We start from the raw sequence: 21642 nt of genomic DNA on the forward strand, positions 1-21642 counted from the left end.
GGGTCCCAGTGGGCAGAGTGGGGACTGGGGGGACTGACTTAAAGAGTCCCTGGGGACAGGCGAGAGCAGGCCCTCTCTCTGGTGGACGCTCACCAGGCTGAGGCTCAAAGTCTTTCAAGTTGACTTCATATTCGTCTTCGTTGATGTACTGGTGTCGGCCCATCATCACGATGGCGAATTTGAACTGCAGGCAGAGGTTCGGAAGCAATGTGAGCCGAACTGGCACGACAGGACAGGACAGGACAGAACAGGACGGCCCGGCCCAGCAGCCCCAGTCTCAGGGTGTAGCCCCATAGCCACCCACCTGCCCGCCCACCTTTTCAAACTCCTTCTCTTGGATGTCGAGCAGGTTCTGGATCCGCTTCATGACTTCTCTGAAGTGCTCGCCCTGCAGACAAGAGGTCAGTTGTGCCCGCCTGGCCTGGGTCTGGGTCTCCCCCACTGCCCAACCACCCCAGTGCGAGGCATGGCGAACCTGGTGGATCCGCAGCAGGAAGGGGACGCCGAAGGTGCCAAAGACCTCCTTGTGGAAGTGGGCCACGGTGATGAGCATCTCGTTCTCCTTGTCTATGTCCACCTGGTCCAACGGGATTTCCTGCGGAGACACAAGTTCATTTGGGGCGATGTCTGGGACTCATGTTCCACCCCAAGGGATCAAGTGACTTTCCAAGTGTGAGCCACCCAAGTTGGCAGACACAAGGTTTCCATCCTCATGGCAGGGACCCTCAGGACTGTGACGTGTGTGTGTGTGTGTGTGTGTGTGTGTGTGTGTGTGTGTGTATGTGTGTGTGTGTGAGAGAGAGAGAGAGAGAGAGAGAGAGAGAGAGAGAGAGAGAGAGAGAGAGAGAGAGAGAGCGAGAGCGAGCAGGGGACTATATGGGATGCTGCGTTTTGAACCACTGTCTAACCTGGATCTGCTGCGTGTAAGGCTAATGCACTGCCACTGTGCTATCTCTTGGCCCCTATCTTGCTGCTGTTACTGCTAGAGGGAGACCCCACACCCCAACTCCAGGCTTCACGAGTGTTGAACCTGGGCTCTGTTCTGTGATACCTCCTGGCTCCAAAGGACTGCTTCAAGTCCTCTCTGGAGCAGAGACCAGAAAGGGAGGAATATGAGGGGTTCAAGAGGGGGAGACTAGACTGACGAGAGAGATGGGAGGTGATGGCAGCGATCTTGGTAGTCTGGGCTGCATGATACAGGTTTTCAGAACCGCAACCTTTAGGCACAGAACTTTATCACAAACCAAGCCTGATAAAGACCTTGGGGAAGGGGCCGGAGCGGTGGAGCAAGTGGTAGGGCATTTGCCTCGCACGCGCTGACCTAGGATGGACTGCGGTTCGAAACATTGGCATCCCATATGGACCCCCAAACCAGGAGCGATTTCTGAGCACTACTGGATGTGGCACCCCCCCCCAAATAAATGAACTTGGGGAAGATGCTGTGAACCTCAGCAACCCCCTCCCACTTCAAATAGCAGCACACGGGAAATTCTGCAATAGGTGGGTGGGGGTGGCCCCTGACCCCGCCCCTCGGGCACCTCTATTCGAAACGTCCGACTCGTGGCAGGAGACAGACATTCCAGCAGCTCGTCCTCTTGGTGCACCCCGATGATTTTGTAGCTTACAATTTCTAGCAGCCTGGAGGAGAGAGCAGGGTGGGGCAATGGCGAATGAGAATGCGCCTGTGGAGAGCTCCGGATGCCAGGCTGCTCTCTATCCAAGCTCTGGCACAGGCATGGGGGCCCGGATACCTGCCTGAGTCTCCCTGATGCCTTCTCGCCCAGCTCCACTGCCTTCTTACATTCTTCCAACAGGTCCCGGACGCAGCCGTGCTTGTCGGGGTATAGTGTTATCTCCTGGGGAACCAGACTCAGCCTCAGTGGGGCGAGCTCGGTCCTCACCAGGACCAGAGGGGTCACCCCCCACCTAGAAGGGGGCTCCACTGGGCCTGGCAAAATCACAGTCAGATGGGCAGGGTTGCACTGAACTACCCCCTCCAGCCCCAGGAAACCCATCCAGAAGGGCCAGGCAGCAATGAATAAAGCTATATCGGGCCACACCCCACGCTGTGGGCCGCAGAGCTGGGATGCAGGTAGGGAGGGGGCAGGCAAAAAAACTCAGGGGCCCTCCCACACATGGCTCAGAGTTTGGAGTTAGGGTAGAAAGGATCGACCCGTCAAGCTCTAGAGCAAATGCAAAGCCATGAAGGACGATTACCTCTTCCCTGAACTGGCTATTTAACCATATACACTTAAAACTTCGCCTGTTTTCGAAGTCGGTGATCTTCATCTTGAGCTAGGGGAGAGCAGAACAGGCCTCAGATGGGATGAAGCCAAGCAACAAGGCTCCCAGCCCCTCCCTGGGTGGGCCCAGTGATGGAGCCTGCTGGTACCTGCTGGTAGTACAGCTTCTTCGGTTGCCGGGGCTTGAAAAACTGCAGGAGGTCTCGCAGGGTGCCCTCGTAGTTATGCCTCAGTGGGTTCCCGGGACCGTCCCTGTAACTACACCAGAGCCGAGGTCAAGGCCAGCCCGTCTGTGACCTCCAGCCCAGCCCCGCGCCCGTGAGCGGGCCTTACCCTTGAGACTTGAAAAACTGGAGCAGCATTGGGTCGGTGTTGAGCCGCTGTGCGACCGTCTTAGCTACCTGAAATGGGGGAGGGAGGGAAACAGGTGGAGGGGAAGGTCAGAGGCTAAAGGCCAGAGGTCAGTGGAAGACTCAGATTCAGTACAGAACTTCAATACATGGAGTCTGGCTCATCTACGTATGTTTTAGGGAAATGACAGGAGTGATGAATTTAAATGTCCTCAAAACGCTCACAGAGTTGAGGGTCCCCAAGGCTGCCACACACAGATGTGCTGGTGAGGGGCAACCAGCAACCACTGGCCAAGACACTGTGCTAGAGGCTTTTAGAGTGTTGGGGCCTCAGACCCACTGAGCAGTCAGGCCCTGGGGTATGGTACCAGGGAGCAAGTGGGACCCCTGACCTCTAAGCCACCTCTTGACCCCTGGAGACAACCTAATTTAAGAGAAGCCTATGCGGAATGGGGACAAAAAAAAAAAAAGAGAGAGAAGTCTATGTATTCTGACTTTAAAAAAATTTTTTTTTTGGTTTTGGGGCCACACCTGGCAGCACTCAGGGGTTACTCCTGGCTCTGCTCTCAGGAATCATTCCTAGCAAGCTCGGGGGACCATATGGAATGCTGGAAATCGAACCTGAGTCCATCCCGGGCTAGTTGCGTGCAAGGCAAACGCTCTACTGCTGTGCTAACTCTCCAATCTCTTATTCTGTCTTTTTTTTTTTTTTTTGAATTTTTTGGGCCACACCCAGCCAGTGATGCTCGGGTGCTACTCCTAGCTATGCGCTCAGAAATAGCTCCTATCTCGGGGGACCATATGGGACACGAGGAATCTAACCAAGGCCCATCCTGATTGGCAGCATGCAAGGCAAAAACCCTACTGCTGCGCCATTGCTCTTATTCTGATTTTTTTTGCAGGGGGAGGGGGGTTCTTTTTGGGTCACACCCAACAACGTTCAGGGGTTACTCTTGGCTCTACACTCTACACATCGCTCCTGGCAGGCTCAGGAGACCCTACGGGACGCAGGGATTCGAACCACCATCATCCTGCATGCAAGGTAAATGTCCTACCTCTATGTTATATCTCCGGCCTTATTCTGATTTTAAAGTGTGTTAAACAAACTGACCCAGCTATCTGTCTCGAGGGGCTAGAGCACAGGGGATTTAGGCGTCTGATCCCAGTTTGATATCCAGTATCACGGCCCCCCGCCTCCTCCAAGTGGGGCCTGGGCATAGAGCCAGGACCAGCTCCTCAGCAGTGAGGGACGTGGTCGGTCTCAGAGATCATGAAGCCAAAGGAAGCATTTCCCCAAATCCCCTGGTCTTTTCTGGGTGCTCACGGCTCCCATACCTGGAAATAATTCATCCGATTGGAAAGTGTGACCACGAAGCCGGGGTCGTTGGGGATCGTCTTGTCGCAGAAAATGACATCCACGCGGTGGTACAGGTCCCTGAAATACTCCTTCGCAGTGGGCAGCTCGCTGTTGTCGTTCTCGGGGTCGTCCCTGGGGGAGAAGGCACTGCATATTTGCAGGGATCTTGGTACAAAACGAGGAGGGGCCCAACACTGGACACTTCAGCTCCCCGAGCCACCATAGCCCAGATCATTTCAGAGTGACCCGGAGCCTAGGCGCCCGCACACATACTTCTGAAACACGATGATGTCACCATCCATGAGCTCATCGAGGGCCTTGTCTAGGGACACGTCATAGTCCTGGATTCTCTCCGTTAAATTCGGCTTAACTTCCTGCAGGGCAGAGGCCAGAGGGCAGCTCAGGCACAGAGCAGTCCAATTGCCAGGTGCCACTGAGTCGCAGGGTGAAGCCCCCCCAAACCAAGAACCTCCCTCATCCCCCCCCCCAGCTTTGAGGCCGGCGCACCTCATAGAGGATAAGGCTTGTGTCCTGGATGAATCCTGCCCGGTCACACATGACCGGTAGCAAGTCGCCTAGGGAAGGGGAGACACGAGATACAGCACTCGAGTGGGGGAGTGGGGAGCTGAGGAGGGAGGGAGCACATGCAAGCAGACGACTTACGTATTTTACAGGATATCGGGGTGTAGATGTGCCCACAGTAATTCAAGCTCCGTGTTTTGGGATCGTACATCTTCAAAAATAGCATCACATCATCTGCAAGGTGGAGAGATATTTGGTCAGGCCAGATTTCCAGGACGCAGCAGCTCCCTGCAGCACCCACATACCCCACTCCAAAGGGGTATACAGCAAAGACAGCAGTTGAGGCCCAGGACAGGCCACAGGTCTCATGCACAGAGACGTCCCAGCCAGTGGACCTCTCTCTTTGGTGGTCCTATGGCCCCCAAGCAAAAGAGGGGGGTGGGGGCCTTGGCCCTGGAACCCAGCACTTACGATCCTTATCAAACTTGGGGAGTGTCGCTCCGCTGGCAGCCAGCTCTGGATCGACTGTCTCCAAGAAAATCGTCCAAGGGTTCTCATTATCGCTGAGTTCGATCATCTAGTTCCGAGACACAGGGATACACTTAAGAGACGGCGCGTGGCGGGAGGGTTAGGGCAGGACCAGGGCCAGGGTGTAACCCCACCGCCACTCACCGTCTTGTTGCCCTCTGCCTCGTTGTCCAGCATGGCCGGCCGCTTGGTGCCATTGCTCCTGGCCTGCATGGGCCACAACCGAATCTGGTCTTGTGGAAACCCCTGAGAGATGGAAGATTCGAATTCAAAAATGCAAGTTCAGGGGTCCGGAGAGATAGCACAGCGGCGTTTGCCTTGCAAGCAGCCGATCCAGGACCAAAGGTGGTTGGTTCGAATCCCGGTGTCCCATATGGTCCCCCGTGCCTGCCAGGAGCTATTTCTGAGCAGACAGCCAGGAGTAACCCCTGAGCAATACCGGGTGTGACCCAAAAACCAAAAACCAAAAAAAAAAAAAGCAAGTTCAGGGGCTGGAGTGGTGGCACGGGGCGTAAGGCGTCTGCCTTGCGCACACTAGCCTAGGATGGACCACGGTTTGATTCCCTGACATCCCTTATGGTCCCCCAAGCCAGGAGTGATTTCTGAGCACAGAGCCAGGAGTAACCCCTGAGCATCACTGGGTGTGCCCGTCCCCCCCCCCAAGAAAAGCAAGTTCAAAGGCAGGGGGCAGGGAGATAGTCCTGCAAGTGACACATTTGTCCCCCACGCAGCTAGGCTAACCCACGTTGCACCCCACTCTTTGTCCCCCTCAAGTTCAGAGTCCTGTCGTGTTCTCCAGTATAAAACCTGGCATGTCAGCCTCTCCCCACGGTGGCAGACATATGCATGATCAGGGCTCTTCCAAGACTGATTTAACTGGAAGAGGAGGCAGGCAGGCAGGCAGGCAGGCGGGTACAAGTGGGAAGGAGACTCGGCTCTTTACACCCGCTTGCTCACAAGCCCCCATGCTGGCAGCGCACACAGACACTCACCATGGTCTGGGAGAGGTTCTGCACAAACTCGGCGAGAGAGGAGTTCTTCAGCACCTTGAACACGGTGTATTTCACCTTCTCCTCATCGTACATGTCATTCCCTTGGTGGCCACAAAACTGGTCCTCAGCCACGATCTGAAATGGTGGATGAGAACCCCAGAGCTTAAAGGCCACACTCATAGGAGCAAAAAAGGGTGTGGGGGGGGGGGGGGCGCGTGCCTCCACAGCCCACCTAGATCCAGTTAGTTAAAAAACACTCAAAATGCTGAGCCAGAGTGACAGCACAATGGTGATAAAGCATTTGCCTTGCATGTGACAAACCCAGGACGAACCCTGGTTTGATTCCCGGCACCCCAAATGGTTCGCCTGAGCCTGCCAGATGTGACCCCCCCCAAAAAAACAAAACAAAACTGAGTTGGGGGAGGCGGTGAGATAGCACAGTGGTAAGGCTTTTTGCCTTGCAAGCGGCAGACCCAGGATCAATGGTGGTTTGAATCCTGACATCCCATATGACCCCATGTGACTACCAGGAGAAATTTCTTTTTTTTTTTTTTTTTTTTGGTTTTTGGGCCACACCCGTTTGACGCTCAGCTCAGGGGTTACTCCTGGCTATGTGCTCAGAAATCGCCCCTGGCTTGGGGGGACATATGGGACGCCGGGGGATCGAACCGTGGTCCGTCCTACGCTAGCACAGGTAAGGTAGACACCACAGGTTGTAACCACCACCCCCCCCAAAAAAAAAAAAAAAAAAAAAAAAAAAACCAAACCAAACCAAACAAAAATTCAATGGGATGGAAGCACATGGTAGCTATTTGTCTTGCACACAGCCAACATAGGACAGATTTGATTTTGATTCCCAGCATCCCATATGGTCCCCTGAGCCTGCCAGGAGTAACCCCTGAGAGCTACCAAGTGTGACCCAAACCCCGCCCCTCCCAAAAAAAACCCAAAATAACACACACAAAAAAACACTGAAAATCTTCCTCAGACAACCAGAGGAGGCAAGAACCAAGACCACCTGCAGGAGCTCAGCAACCCCGCCCACTGCTGCTTGGGGCTGAACATGGGAGGAAAGACACACTGGTCTCACCTCTGGGTGCCTTGAAGCTGGGACAGTGCTGTCAGGGACCCTGGGTCTCCCCCTCGGGCCTGCCACTCACCTGCACTTGCATGTAGAGATGCGCTTCTTGCCGTTCTTTTCGCTTCTGCGCCTCGATCCTCTTTTCCTCCTGCAACCGTTCCACCAACTGCTGAGGGATGTCGTGGTCCGTGACAGCCTGTAAGACCTCACCTGCGGGGACAGTCCCTGGCTTAAGGCATGCACAGGGCCATGGGCCCTGTCCCCCAGATCACTGATACAGCCATTGCTTTTTCATTTTGGGGGGTCACACCGAGCAGCACTCAGGGGTTATTCCTGGCTCTCCATTCAGAAATTGCTCCTGGCAGACTTGGGGACCATATGGGATACCGAGATTCAAACCACCGTCCTTCTGGATGCAAGGCAAATGCTCTATCTCCATGCTATCTCTCCGGCCCCTGCTTCTTCATTCTGGAGGGGCCACAACTCAGCAGTGCTCAGGGTCACTCCTGGCATTAAACTCAAGAATCACAACCGGGGACCGGAGAGATAGCACAGCAGTAGGGCACTTGCCCTTGCATGTGGCCAACCTGGGATGAACCCAGGTTCAATTCCCAGCATCCCATATGGTTCCTCAAGACTGCCAGGAGTGATTTCTGAGCACAGTGCCTCTGGGTAAGGGCCCCCCATATAATAATATAATATAATAATAATAATAAAAGAATCACAACTGGTGGGGCTCGGGGGATCATATGGGGCACTAAAGATTAAACCTAGAGGGGCTGGAGAGATAGCATGGAGATAAGGTGTTTGCCTTGCATGCAGAAGGTCGGTTGTTCGAATCCCGGCATCCCATATGGTACCCCTGAGCCTGCCAGAAGCGAGTTCTGAGCAGAGCCAGGAGTAACCCCTGAGTTCGGCCGAGTGTAACCCCCAAAAAAACCAAAACAAAACAAAAAAAGATTAAAGCTAGAGATTAAACCAGAGTTTACTTTGTGTAAAGAAAATTTGCCCTCCCTGCTGCACCATCTATCCAGCCCACAGTTGAAGGCGGTGCCCTCCTGACCCCCGATCAAGCCACCCAGGTTGGCAGCTGCCACTCACTCAGTCGGGACTCCCTGATATAGACCAGCATGTAGGCGTTGGTGCAGTGCCGGACCGACAGGTCATCGTCGTGGCCCCCGTAGTTGTGCTCAATGGCCTCTTCCTTCGTGCACCGAGACACCACATCATCATCAAATTTACACCACTGTGGGCAGAGGGGAGCCAGGCAGCGTTAGGGCCGGCCAGGCCGAAGCTAGGGACCCTCCCCAAGACTTGCTGTTCATATCAACAACAACCGCCCTCTCGAAGCACCTGTGACCTACTCCAGCCCCCAGCCTCAGGCCGAACCTGCCAGGGGAAGCCTCCAGAAGCTGCTGCCTCAGCCAGCCTGGAGCTCAGAGGGTTTGTGGCAAACCCCCGGGAGAGGAGAGGACAAGACACTTCCTCCCAGCCTGGGGCCATCCCAGCAAGTCAGCGGAGACCAGTAGGGAACAGGGGCTAAGGGAGAATGCTCACCCCACCCAGGTCATCTGTATGGTCCATAGAGGTGGACAGACCCATAAAAAGTGGACTGTGGGCTTTTTAGCAAACCAGACAAAAACTTAAGAGGTTCTTGCTAAGGAAGGGCCCGGGGTTGACATGCCTGGTGTGTCCCGGGCCAGCATCCCTTCCCAGCACTTACTTTGCCATCTCCCTTGGGGTTGAGATAAACCACATAATGTCCACCATGATTATCTCCACTATGGACCAGGACAGCATGAAGAATATAGTTTGCTGGGTCCTTAGGATCTGTTTTTTGCAAAAATTCATCGAGTGGTAACTGTTCTGGAAACTCAAACCTAGTAAGAAACATTTTTAAAAGAAATCCAGGTTTCATTCACACGGAAGAAAGCTTTCCTCTTGGGGCTTTATCCGGTCAGCCCTCATTTGCCAGCTGGCATTCACTTGGGGAAGGAAAGAGGTGTCCGAAGATCTATGGTCACTCCTCCTGGTGAGAGCCACATCAGGATGTGGTCAGATACCAGCTCTGATACCGGGTGTGCCTACAGAGCACCGGGGGACCTTCTAGAATTTCAGAGCCGACAAAATGAGGTCAAGGCTGGTGGTGTAGGTAGGGGAGCAGGAGGAAGTTATGGCTGACCAGCCAGGACGGGAGGGTCAGCAGAAGCCAAGCACCACATGCCCCCCCCCCCCCCATTAAATGACCGGCTCAGGACACATGCCAGAGACAAACTAAACCTCCTGGCCCAAAGTGGAAGGAAATGAGGTGCCAAATGTGGGTGACAAGGCAGCCCGACACTTGCCAAAAATCCTCAAGGCTTCTGAGAGGTCACATTCTTTTAGGGGAAATCTTTTATTTTAAATGGTGAAAATGAAAAGAGAGGCCCAACAAGTGATCCCAGTGGATAGGCTATGTCTGCAGAAAACCCGCCTGCCTTCTCATCTGATGGATACCACAGTCAGAGTTAGGCATGGCAGCCCAGGAGGCCGGGCTGGATGGGGGTTCTCCTAGCTCAAAAGACCCATAAGACTCTCGGACAAATCAGAAGCCCAGAGAGGGGGTAAAATGCTTCCTGAATTGGACCCAGATTCCTTTTCAGACAAAAAACCTGGAGAAACCTGCAAAGGGAGATGCAGCTATTTGTGCAGATTTCAAGAAAGAGCAAACCCACCGTCTCTTCTATTCTTTGTCAGGGTTGGGGGCAGCGGGGAGAGAACAAGGTCCACATTGGAGTTACACAGGGGGTGTGGGGTAGCATGTAGGAGGAGGCTTGAACCTGGGCCCTCGGCATGTGAAGCAAGCACTCAGCCTGGGCTACTCTCTCCTGCCCCCCCTCCTTGCACTTCCCAGCAATCTATATCAAGTGAAGGTCAAAAATACTAGAGAAGCAAGCAGCCGATCCAGGACCAAAGGTGGTTGGTTCGAATCCCGGTGTCCCATATGGTCCCCCGTGCCTGCCAGGAGCTATTTCTGAGCAGACAGCCAGGAGTAACCCCTGAGCAATGCTGGGTGTGGCCCAAAAACCAAAATAAATAAATAAATAAATAACTTAAGAGTTTAAAAAAAGATACTAGAGAAGGGTTAGAGCTGTAGCACAGAAGGGACGGCATTCGCCTAGTACATGGCTGCCCTGGGTTTAATACCTGGCATCCCATAGGGTTCCCAAGCACTGCTAGGAGTGACTTGCTGAGCATAGAGCCAGAAGTGTGGGCCCCAACCCCCCCAAACCACAACATGCACATTCTGGAGGCAGTTATTAAAAAAAAAAAAGAAAACAAAAAAAAAATCCACAAGGCCAGTGCAAGTGTGAAATCTAGCCTTGCTCCCTGGCACTAAGAAAATAATAACTTGGACAAATATGAGATCAAGTTTCAGTTTTGAGGCCACAAGGACATGCCAGGGAAAGCAGAGCCGAATGAGACGAAGCCTCTGAACCCCTTACATGGGAGGAGTCATCACCCCTCGGAAGGTCCCACGGGTGGGTGGGTGGACGTGTTGTGTGCAGGGGGGTGCCCAGCAATGACTGGGGTGAGGAAGTGAGTGGGAGATTACCGGTCATTGATCTTGATGTTCTGATCGGTCTGAGGATCATACATGAATCTCATCAGTTGTAAGTGTAACACTGGAGGCAATGTTAGGAATTTCACACCTTTCTCCGCTTCCTGGGCACAGAAGGGAAAACACACATTTAGTTTCTTCTCTTTTTCGCTTTTCTCAAGCCATACCCAACAATGCTCAGGGGTTCATACGGGATGCTGGGAACTGAACTCAGGACGTACTGCGTGCTAGGCCAGTCCTCGACCCACAATACAGTGGCTCGAGCCCCAGTGTCTTTCCCTGGGACACAAAGGCAGAGATCCCGGTCCCAGGGGGTCAGGACTTGGAGTAGGGGCGTGGGACAATGCGACCCCATCCCACCCCAAGAAGGAACAAAGGAAAAGGGTATGTGTGGGGAGAAGAGGGGAGCAGCTGTGCAAGGGACATGCATCACAGCAGCTGGAGGAGATTGGGCAGAGGGTCTTTCCCTAAACTGAACACAGCCTCTCACTGAACCAAGGGAGATGTCTGGCATTTTGACACACAAAGCCCTTGGGGTCAGGTTCCTGCCAGGCAAGGCCCAAGCACTAAATTGGGAGTAATCCCCAAACACGAATAACTCTAGTACCATCCACCCCAAAACCAAGCCCTGCCACCACACTAGACATAGAGTCCAATCACACCTGACCTGGGCCCAAATACCCCAGGCAGTGTTCTGGGTGGGCACCGGGCTAGAGTGTGGCCTCAGCAGCCAGGCACAGGTGACTGGCACAACCAGCTGCCTCTCTGGGGAGTCTCAAGAGACAGGCTGCACCCCCTTCCCGTCAAGGCCACCGCCACTGCCCCGAGGGGGCTCTTGTGGAGAAAGAGCAGGGGAAGGGCAGCAGCGGCATCTGGAACACCACAGGGACCAGCAGCTCGGGAACTGGGTCATTCCGACATGAGAACCTGGGGCCCAGTTACCTGCAGGCCATGCTCCCCGGCGTCGTATTTATTGTCACCATCTAGTTGTTCTACTGCCACGTAATCCACAAAGGACTCAAATACTTGAAAGGAGAGGGGGGAGAGAGAGGAGAGAGAGAGAGGGAGGAGAGAAGAGAGGAGAGAGAGGGGAGGGGGGAGGGGAGAGGGGGGGGAAGGGGAGAAAGAGGAAAGGGTGGAAAGAAGAGAAAGAGGGAGAGGGGGAGAAAGAGAGAGAGGAGAGAGAGAGGAGAGAGAAAGAGGGAGAGGGAGAAAGGAGAGAGAGAGGGGGGAGAGAGGGGGGGAGAGAGGGGGGAGAGAGAGAGAGGGAGGGGGAGAGGGAGGGAGAGAGAGAGAGGGAGAGAGAGAGAGAGAGAGAGAGAGAGAGAGAGAGAGAGAGAGAGAGAGAGAGAGAGAAGCCACCATCATGATGGAGCTCCAGTACCCAGCCCAGGCACAGCCAGATGACCAGCTCTGACTCACTGCTCACACAGAGAACTCTGTCCAGGGGCGATGCTGGGGGTCTGGACGGGACAAAAAGGCACAGCTTCCTCTTCCTGGAGCTCAGGAAGCAGAAGGCTCCAGAACTTGGGAAGGGCTGACTATAGCCTTTTTATTTTTGCGGGGGAGGGGGCACACCCGGTGATGCTCAGGGGTTACTCCTGGCTATGCGCTCAGAAACTGCTCCTGATTTGGGGGACCATATGGGATGCCATGGATCAAACCATGGTCTGTCCTAGTCAGCACATGCAAGGCAAACGCCCTACCGTTGCGCCACCACTCTGGCCCTGACTATAGCATTAGGGGGAAACTTGCTTGCAGCCAACAGGGGTGGGTTCACTGAGAACCATGAGGACACGGGTCCGAGGGTACATGACATGGCTCTTAGTGAGGTTAAGCAAGAGGCTGGGAGGGTGGGCGTGACAATTGAGGCGATTGGATGGAACAGAAGAACCACGTTGCCAGGGTAAAAGGGGGCAAAGTGGTGAATGTCTCCCCCCAACAACAGCACGCTCCCTCCTTGCTTCCTCTCAGACAAGAATGATCCCCTCTCCAGAACGGGGCACCCAGAAGGGAGACAATTGACAGCCTCAACGATGCTTGGACACCCGCTGTCAATGTGGATAAGACAAGCCCCAGCCAAGAGGGCTCTGAACCCCAGAGTCGAGAAAATTCTGCCTCTGCCCTGCGTGAGCATAAACCGAACAGCCTGCCAGAATGCACTAGAAGGCAATGCCCGCACCAAACAAAAGACCCAGAACTTACTGTTTTTCTTTCCCTTTATGCTTAGCTGGATATCATAATAATCTTCTCTCCTATCGGATCGGTAGTCTACTTCTTTACACTGGATATAGGACTACAAACAAGGAAAAGCAGATAGGTGGCTTAGAGATTAAGGGACCCCACAGAGCGTGCTCCGATCTTCCCCGGGTCCTTTCCAGCCGGCCAGCACATACCACCATCTTGCCTCGGAATAATTTAGGGATGGTCCCTTCCACACACGTGCCTTTCATCTTATTCTCCACATTATCGAGTAACTGAAAGAGAAAGGGGGGAGAGTCAGAGGACACCTGAGGCCTGGCAGCCCGCGTGGTCATTTGAAACGTGACAAGAAAAAATCCAAAAGCTCAAAGAAATGCTAGGCTCTAAGTAGTATGACCTTCGGCATGCAATTATCAAAAAAATAAAAAAATAAAATATAACATCTTCCTCCTTGCTTGGGTATTTTACAAATAAAAATATATCTACATGCAACAGATGAGATTAACCCTTTACACAGCCTTTGGAATGAATTAGTAATCTGTAGTGCCTCGAGAAGCATTTTTTTTATATTCATTTTTTTTTTACCTCTGTGGAAAAGCATGTAAATTGATCACTAAACTTAACTCGTATTGGTCCACACCAAGAGATTAATGAGGTTGAGCCTGTCAACAGGATTGACTGGTTTGTCCATGGGGATTTAATGAACTGGATTCAATCCAGCTAGTGCTGCAAAAAAGAAAACACACCTTGCCCAGCCAATCACCTTGAACACCATCTGTGTGTGCGCATGTGTGTGAGCGTGTGTGCGACTCTTCCTCGAAACTCAAGGGAGGGGCTGAGAAATGGGGGGCCCCCTAGCAGAGGAGGGTCCCCCGGAGGCGGCCTGGGCGAATCACTCGGGGGTCAATGACATGCCAATCTAACAACAGGAGGATGGCTACCGACTCCAGCTCTTGTCCAAGCCTTCTTCCCTTAGGTTAGCTTCCTTCCACCTGCCAGTCACTCACTCACTCCTTAAGAGTCTCCCTGGCTTTCCAACTTTGCTAGACGCTAGCTACCCTGCCTTCCCTCCTAGCCTCGCTGTGGTCCTGAGCCTTCGAAGAGGGGCAGGTGACCTAGACAGACTTGACTCGGCAGATGGCTACTGCGGAGGCTTGGCAGTGCTCACACTCTATGGCAGGAGAACACAGGGCGAGTGTCCAACTTACCACTCGACACAGCTCCTGAACGTCGTGCTGCATGAAGCTATCTAAGGTTTCCCACCTGAAAAGAGAGCAGGTCCGTTTCAGAATAAAAAGCAATTTAGGGCCAAAGAGATAGCACAGTAGCAGGACGTTTGCCTTGCATGCGGCCCACATGGGACGGACCCGGGTTCAATCCCCAGCATCCCATATGATTCCCTTGTGCCTGCCAAGAGCAATTTCTAGACTGCAGAGCCAGGAGTAATTCCTGAGCGTAACTGGGTATGGCCCAAAAAAAGGCAACTTAGATTTTTAAACAAATTGTGTAGAATCAAAACAGTTTTTAAAATTCACATCTGGAAAGTACGTTGGGGATTATATAAAAATCAAGAAAGAGCGAGGGACTGGAGAGATAGCACAGCAGTAGGGCATTTAAATGCCTTGCATGCAGAAGGATGGTAGTTTAAATCCCAGCATCCCATATGGTCCCCAAGCCTGCCAGGGGGCAATTTCTGAGCATAGAGCCAGGAACAGTCCCTGAGTGCTGCCAGGTGTGACCCAAAAACCAAAAAAAGGGGGGGGTGGGCCGGGTGGTGGCGCTAGAGGTAAGGTGCCTGCGCTAGCCTTGGATGGACCACGGTTCGATCCCCCGGCATCCCATATGGTCCTCCAAGCCAGGAGTGACTTCTGAGCACATAGCCAGGAGTAACCCCTGAGCGTCACCGGGTGTGGCCCAAAAAACTAAAAGAAAAAAGCTCGAGCTGAACTTCACCAAATTTGGGGGTACAGGGGCTGGAGAGATAGCATGGAAGTAAGGCGTTTGCCTTTCATGCAGAAGAACAGTTGTTTGAATCACAGCATCCCATATGGTGCCCTGAGCCTGCCAGGAGCAATTTCTGAGCATAGAACCAGGAGTGATCCCTGAGCGCTGCTGGGTGTGACCCAAAAACAAAACAAAAGAAAAAAATTGGGGGTCCAGGGACCAGAGCAAAAGCACAGGGAGTAGGGCATTTGCCTTGCACGCAGCTGACCTGTGTTCAATTCCCAGTATCCCATATGGCCCCCTGTGCCTGCCAGGATGAATTTCTGAGTGCAGAAATTGGTGAGTTTCTTGGTCCCACAGGTTTGACACTGTGCTGAGTGCAGAGCAGAAGTAACCTAAGCCCTGAGGTGTGTGGCCCCAAACCAAAAACAAACAAACAAATAAAAAGCTCAACACAAAAACTGGGGGTCCAATGAGAAGGGGGACTGGGGTGGGAGTGAGGGAACAGAGGAGAAGGCATTTGCATACAGCACGCCCAGGTTCCATCCCAGGAAAATCATGTGGTTCCCCCAAGCCCACTGGGAATGTTTCCTGAGCACAGAGCTAAGAACAGCCCGAGTAAGGCGGGTGTGGCCCACCCCACAAAAAGAAGCCAAAACTTCATGGGGTGAATGATTTTGGGCCCAGTTCTAGAACCAAGATATCCATATTAGGAGCTGGAGAGATAGCATGGAGGTAGGGCATTTCCCTTGCATGCAGAAGGACAGTGGTTTGAATCCCAGCATCCCATTTGGTCCCCCGAGCCTGCTGGGGGCAATTTCTGAGCATAGAGCCCAGAGTAACACCCCGAGTTCTGCCGGGTGTGACCCAAAAACAAACAAACCAAGAAAAAAAGATTTCCATATTAGGGAAAAACAGTTAATACTGAGGAGCCTTGGTGTGCCAAAGCCCCAACGCTTTCTGCTGCCTGTTTTCTTCCCTTCTACCCCTAACAGGAGACCACGAGGCGGTGCTGTGTTACGTACCCGAATGACTTGGTGAGTTTCTTGGTCCCCACAGGTTTGTCACTGTGCTGTAACTCATAAAACACTCTTTGCAGTGCTAAGGGCACGCTTTTAGAAGAGTCGTCGCCCTCCGTGGGCATCATGTACACGGCCTGCAAGAAGCAAGTCCGAAACAAGCGGAGAACAGGTGAGAAATCTGGCCAAGGCTGCAGCAGCTGACGGCTGTCGAGGGGACTTTCACCTCCCACTCTCCTTCCCTCCTGCTCAGCCCAGTGCATGCCAGAATCACCCAGTCCACGGCGGGGGCGACTGGACAGCAGACAAGATACCCAGGTTTGGTCCCCAGCATTCCAGGAGTAAGCCCCAGTAGAACAAGGTATGGTCAAAAAAAAAAGAAAAGAAAAGTAAAAAGTTAAAAAAAAAATCTTTTTATTTTTGGGCCACACCTGGTGACACTTAGGGGTTACTCCTGGCTTGGGGAACCAAATGGGATGCCTGGGATCAAACCCAGGTCCGTCCTGGATCCACCGAGTGCAAGGCAAACGCCCTACCGCTGTGCTATCATCGCTCTGCCCTCCCCCCAATTATTTTTGGGCCACACTCGGCAGTGCTCAGGGGTTACTCCAGGCTGTCTGCTCAGAAATAGCTCCTGGCAGGCACGGGGGACCATATGGGACACCGGGATTCGAACCAACCACCTTTGGTCCTGGATCGGCTGCTTGCAAGGCAAACGCCGCTGTGCTATCTCTCCGGGCCCCCCCCCCAATTTTTTAATGCAAGTCCAGAGAAATTATATTATAAATTTTCCAGTGGAGGGACCAGTACAGTAGGGAGAGCATTAGGTTCGATCCCTGGCATCCCATAGGGTCCCCCTCAACCTGCCAGGAATGAAGCAGGAGAAATTTCTAAGTGTTGAGCCAGGAGTAACCTAAGTGCCACCGGGTATGGCTCAAAAACCAAAAGAAACTAGGGCCGGGAAGGTGGCATTAGAGGTAAGGTGTCTGCCTTGCAAGCGGACGGACCGTGGTTGGATCCCCTGGTGTCCCATATGGTCCCCCCAAGCCAGGGGTGATTTCTGAGCGCATAGCCAGGAGTAACACCTGAACGTCAAACGGGTGTGGCCCAAAAACCAAAAAAAAAAAAAAAAAAAAAAGAAAAGAAAAGAAAAGTAAAAAGAAATCTCTTGGGGCTGAAGTGATAGCCCAGCTGCTGGGCATTTGCCTTGCATGTGGCTGATCCAGGATGGACCTGGGTTCTATCCGTTGCATCCCATATGGTCCCCCAAGCCAGGAGCACAGAGCCAGGAGTCAAAACAAAACAAAAGTGGAAATAAAAAAAGAAAGAAGGATAAGAAGAAATTGCAACAAAGAGGGAGCTTGCTTTGCATGCAGCTGACACAGGTTCAATCTCTGGCACTACAAAGGGGCCCACGAGTAACGCTAAAAAGCCAAGGATTCCTGAGTGCAGGAGTGCAGACCCAGGAGTCAGCCCTGGATACAGCCAGGGGTGGCCCAGAAAAAAGAAACTCAAATGTTGTATTTCCAAAGCCAAAGCAGCTAACCTAGTCCACTCCCTGCACAGCCATGGCCCTACAAACACCATCAGGAGTGACAGGAGGGCCTGGAGCAAAGCCCCGAGCACCATGGGGTATGGTCCCCAAACCAAACAACAATAACAAAAAAGAATGTTTGGGACGGCAGATGGCACTTTCATGGGACCTGGGTGATATTGCTTGGGCTTGTCCCAAACCCCCGGCACAGGGAAAGCCACATGGTCACTGATCGTTCGCCCAGAGAGCTGCTGGCAGGGTCGTCATCTAGCCCCGCTCGCCTGGCTGGGTCATCAGCACCGAGAGACCCCTCTTGACACCAGGCCCGCTCCCCTGGCATGTCCCCATACCTTGCGCAGCTGGTTGGTGAAAAACAGGGTCTGCAGGAGGCTGTTCATGTAACACGTTGCGCCCTGGTTCTTCAGCCCCACGTAGCCTGTGTGTTTCTTGGAATCCCACCTACAGGAGAGCAGGGATGAGGGGTCTCGGGTGCCACCAAATGCTGCGCCCCTGCCTGCCGCCAGCCACCCTTTCCCACCCTGCTCAAGCTGGGCTCACAACTTACGCCACGCCATGGGGGGCATCCGCCTGAACGAAGACCTCGAACGTCACTTTGTCATCATCGATGAACCCTTTCTCAGGATCAGTCACTTCCTATTACAAGAAACAAAGAAAACAAAACCCCAATAGTCCCGTGAGCTGAGGGAGGAGACCGACAGACCAGCCCCGTCGGGCCACAGCAACCCCCCTCATGCACACGCCAGCCGCTGTGACTCACACTCCAGGCCATGAAGTTGGAGAATCCCCAGTCGTTCTCTTTGTGGAAGAACAAGTGGCTGATACGGCGGCTGAAGGACTTCTCATCGTCCCGATAGTTGATGATCTTCAGCACGGCCTGGGCATGACAAGACCATGACCTGCGGGCAGAGTGGGGCCTGAGGCTGAGCGGACGGCACCCTGTCTGCAGCGGCAGAGCCCTGTCCCTTCGAAAGGCAGGGCTGAGGTACATGTGTGTATATGTGAAGTTGTGCAGGGACAGGAGAGGGACACTAAGGTGGGGCGCGGGGCATGCCATACAGTCTCTTAAAAGAATTCAGCCTTTTAAGTGAAAAGACTATATTCATTTTTGGTTTTGGAGGTCACACGCAGCAGTGCTCAGGGGTTACTCCTGGCTCCACGCTCAGAAATCGCTCCTGGCAAGCTCAGGGGACCACATGGGATGCCAGAATTCGAACCACTGTCCTTCTGCAACTGCCTTACCTCCATGCTATCTCTCCGGCTCTTTATTTTATTTTATTTTTTTGGTTTTTTTGGGGGGCCACACCCGGCGATGCTCAGGGGTTACTCCTGGCTGTCTGCTCAGAAATAGCTCCTGGCAGGCACGGGGGACCATATGGGACACCGGGATTCGAACCAACCACCTTTGGTCCTGGATCAGCTGCTTGCAAGGCAAACGCCGCTGTGCTATCTCTCCGGGCCCTTTATTTTATTTTTTGCCTGCTTCTATCAAAATCAAGTTTCTGCACTTGAATTTCTGTGAGGCATCAGGTAATGGTTCTGGTACTGGATACTGATGTTAAGGAAAAGCAGTGGTCCTCAAAATTTTTAAACAGGGGGCCAGTTTGCTGTCCCTCAGACCTTTGGAGGGCTGGACTATAATAAAAACAAAAACTAGGAACAAATTCCTATGCACACTGCATATGTTTTATTTTGAAGTGAAGAAATAAAATGGGAGCAAATACAATAATATGTGGCCATGGCTGTAGTTTGAGGACAACTGATGAAAAAAACAGGCAGGAGGCCAAAGTGATAGCATAGCAGGCAGACTTGCTTGCACATGTTGTCAACCCAGGTGCAATTCCTGGCACCCAATATGGTCCCGAGCCTCTCCATGAGTGACCCTGAGCACAGTCAGGAGTAAGCCCTGAGCACCGAGCTAGATGTGTCCTCCCACAAAATAAAAAAAAGTCGAGAAAGGGGGAAATGATTCCGCACTGTTTTGTGTAGAGGCCCCCCAACTTTCGTGAACAAGAAGACCCGGCTTCCAGCTTCTCTGCAGATGGTGCCTGCTCTGGGAATCTCCCCTGGTCTAGTGTAATGGGTGAAGAAACTTCTAGATTCTGGGTATCGCTGCTCCAACCCTGCAGCACAGGCCTTAGAACAGGGTCCACAGAAGGGCCTGGGGCATAGCTGTCCTGACACACTGGCAGTGCACAGGAGGGCAGAGGTACCAGCATGCTTCTCCGAGCTCCAAGTTCCTATTGCAGGGAACTGGCTCGAAGGGCTGAGACTCAGACTTGAACCCTGGCATCGCACTACTTGCTCCATGTTCCACATGCCCAGGACAAAACCCCCCAGCCCTGCCCTCACCCGTCCATGTGGAAGGTATATGGATATCAGGAGGCTGGTAGAGCTCCAGAGGACAAAGGCAGCTTTCTGGAACCCTTCAGTGGGAAGCAGAACCCCAACAGTCTTGACTCATTGGCACAGAGCAGTGGCTCTGGAATCAGGATTTTGGGTGCAAGGCCCCCCTCTCTCCATTTGTGGAGACAAGGTGCCATCAGATGCTCTGTTTTCTAATCTGGACAGCTCTGCAACAATCACTGGCCCACTTACCCCCCCCCCCCCCCCCCCCCGAGAACCCAGATAAGTCCATGAGTGGAGGAAGCCCGCTAGGCACTTGGTACCTACCCGTGCGTTCATAGAGGCAATCTATGACCGTCTTAAAAAAAAAAAAAACCAGGACGCACTAAGAAACCAGCCAAAAAGTTTACCCAAACACTCAAAAAAAAAAAGGCCAACCAGGTATGGTTTCCAGTAACGTATCACAACTACCTGTGGGTTTGTAATGGCATCATTTAAACCGTCTTACGTGGAATCAGATTCAGCATTGCACTGGAGAAAGAATCCTACGCTTTTTTGGTGTGGTCTGTCTGGATAAAAGCGTGGCATCACCATAATCTTCCATGGCAGATTTCGCACAAAACACGGAGGGCTAAGGACCGACTCACTCAGTCTGCTGAAGCGCTCGACAGTGAACTGGAAGGTGGCCTCGGAGCGCCAACTCGTATCTGCAAGAGAACACCGTGTCAGTGCCAGGCCGCAGAGAAGCCACGGCCACGCCACAGGGACGCCAGTGCCAAGCACCGAGTGTGTCCTCCCCTGAAAAGCAAACCGGGGAGCACAAGCTGGCAGGCCGAGCACAGTGTTTCCCAGCAGCCTTTGGGGGACAGACCAGGTTTCTAGGTGCCCAAGCCCCATAGCAGGGGGAAGAATTGGAGGAGGCTGGTAGAGGAAGAGAAAGGGGAAGGAGGGCTGGAAAGATAGCACAGTGGCAAGGCATTTGCCTTGCATGTAGCTGACCCAGGAAGGATCTGATTCAACTCCCGGCACCTATACGGGACCCCAGCCTTCTAGGGGCAATTTCTGAGAACAGAACCCCTGAGGATCACTGGGTGTGGTGCCCAACAACCAATCAATCAATTAATCAATAAACTAAGTTTAAAAAAAGAAAAAGTGTCAGAGGAGGGAGAAGGAAAAAGGAGGAGGATGAAGAAAGGAGAAAGAGGAGGAGGAAAAAGGAAGAGGAGGTCAGGCATAGGGTCAGAAGGATGGCAAGGACTCGCTGCTTCTACGAGTGACCCGCCAGGGGCCGTCAAGTGGGGGAATCTGGTGCCATCTTAACACAATCCACAGGAAATCCAACTAGACTGAGGGTCCAGGACGGCTGCATGGTCCTCATGTACCTTTGGTATAGTGCCACAGGCTACCCTGGTTCCTGCCCTTTCTGACTTCTGCTGCACCGCAGACACGGACGGCGGTGAGAGTCTGGGAGACCCCCGAGTCACCCGAGCAGCAAAGTGGGGCACACAGATAGCCAGGAGGCAGTGTGCCCATTGGCCTGTGGGCAAGTGTCATGGATGACACCCAGACAGGGGTGCGCTGGTCTCCCACCTCTGCAATTGTGGGACAGACTGCCTGAATGGGCAAATGCTCAAGAGCAAGAACACTAGTTAAGGACAAGGCAAGAGGGGCAGTTGCGTCTACAGCCATACAGCCTGATCTCCTCTGATCTCGGAAGCTAAGCAGGGTGGGGCCTGGTTAGTACTTGGATGGGAGACCGCCTGGGAATACTGGGTGCTGTAGGCAAAAAAAAAAAAAGGGGGGGGGCAGGTGCTAGGCCTGCCTCCTGTGAGAAGACAGGGGCCCCTGGTCCTCCCATATTAAACCCCTGGAATGGACACCAAGGACGGTGGCCCGGGCTTGCAT

At 53.1% G+C, this 21642-nt stretch overlaps 1 protein-coding gene across 1 annotated transcript in view; it reads right to left on the bottom strand.

Moving 5' to 3' along the window:
• Nucleotides 1–21642, bottom strand: part of USP7 (ubiquitin specific peptidase 7) — a 41848-nt gene that overhangs the window by 1258 nt on the left and 18948 nt on the right. Inside the window, exons 3-29 of the mRNA XM_049768434.1 lie at nt 20246–20444; nt 18152–18290; nt 17939–18027; nt 17724–17832; nt 15846–15976; nt 14085–14139; nt 13071–13151; nt 12880–12970; nt 11617–11699; nt 10669–10778; nt 8797–8953; nt 8175–8319; nt 7153–7283; nt 5993–6127; nt 5145–5246; nt 4944–5049; nt 4614–4706; nt 4458–4525; nt 4224–4324; nt 3929–4082; nt 2577–2644; nt 2393–2501; nt 2218–2295; nt 1539–1856; nt 476–595; nt 317–388; nt 94–184 (exon numbers count right to left, since the gene is read on the bottom strand). Of these exons, the coding sequence (XP_049624391.1) occupies nt 94–184; nt 317–388; nt 476–595; nt 1539–1856; nt 2218–2295; nt 2393–2501; nt 2577–2644; nt 3929–4082; nt 4224–4324; nt 4458–4525; nt 4614–4706; nt 4944–5049; nt 5145–5246; nt 5993–6127; nt 7153–7283; nt 8175–8319; nt 8797–8953; nt 10669–10778; nt 11617–11699; nt 12880–12970; nt 13071–13151; nt 14085–14139; nt 15846–15976; nt 17724–17832; nt 17939–18027; nt 18152–18290; nt 20246–20444 (3135 nt within the window). The remainder of the gene's footprint in view (nt 1–93; nt 185–316; nt 389–475; nt 596–1538; nt 1857–2217; nt 2296–2392; nt 2502–2576; nt 2645–3928; nt 4083–4223; nt 4325–4457; nt 4526–4613; nt 4707–4943; nt 5050–5144; nt 5247–5992; nt 6128–7152; nt 7284–8174; nt 8320–8796; nt 8954–10668; nt 10779–11616; nt 11700–12879; nt 12971–13070; nt 13152–14084; nt 14140–15845; nt 15977–17723; nt 17833–17938; nt 18028–18151; nt 18291–20245; nt 20445–21642) is intronic.

This window comes from Suncus etruscus, chromosome 2 (genome assembly GCF_024139225.1).
Source record: "Suncus etruscus isolate mSunEtr1 chromosome 2, mSunEtr1.pri.cur, whole genome shotgun sequence".
NCBI classification, from domain to species: Eukaryota; Metazoa; Chordata; class Mammalia; order Eulipotyphla; family Soricidae; genus Suncus; species Suncus etruscus.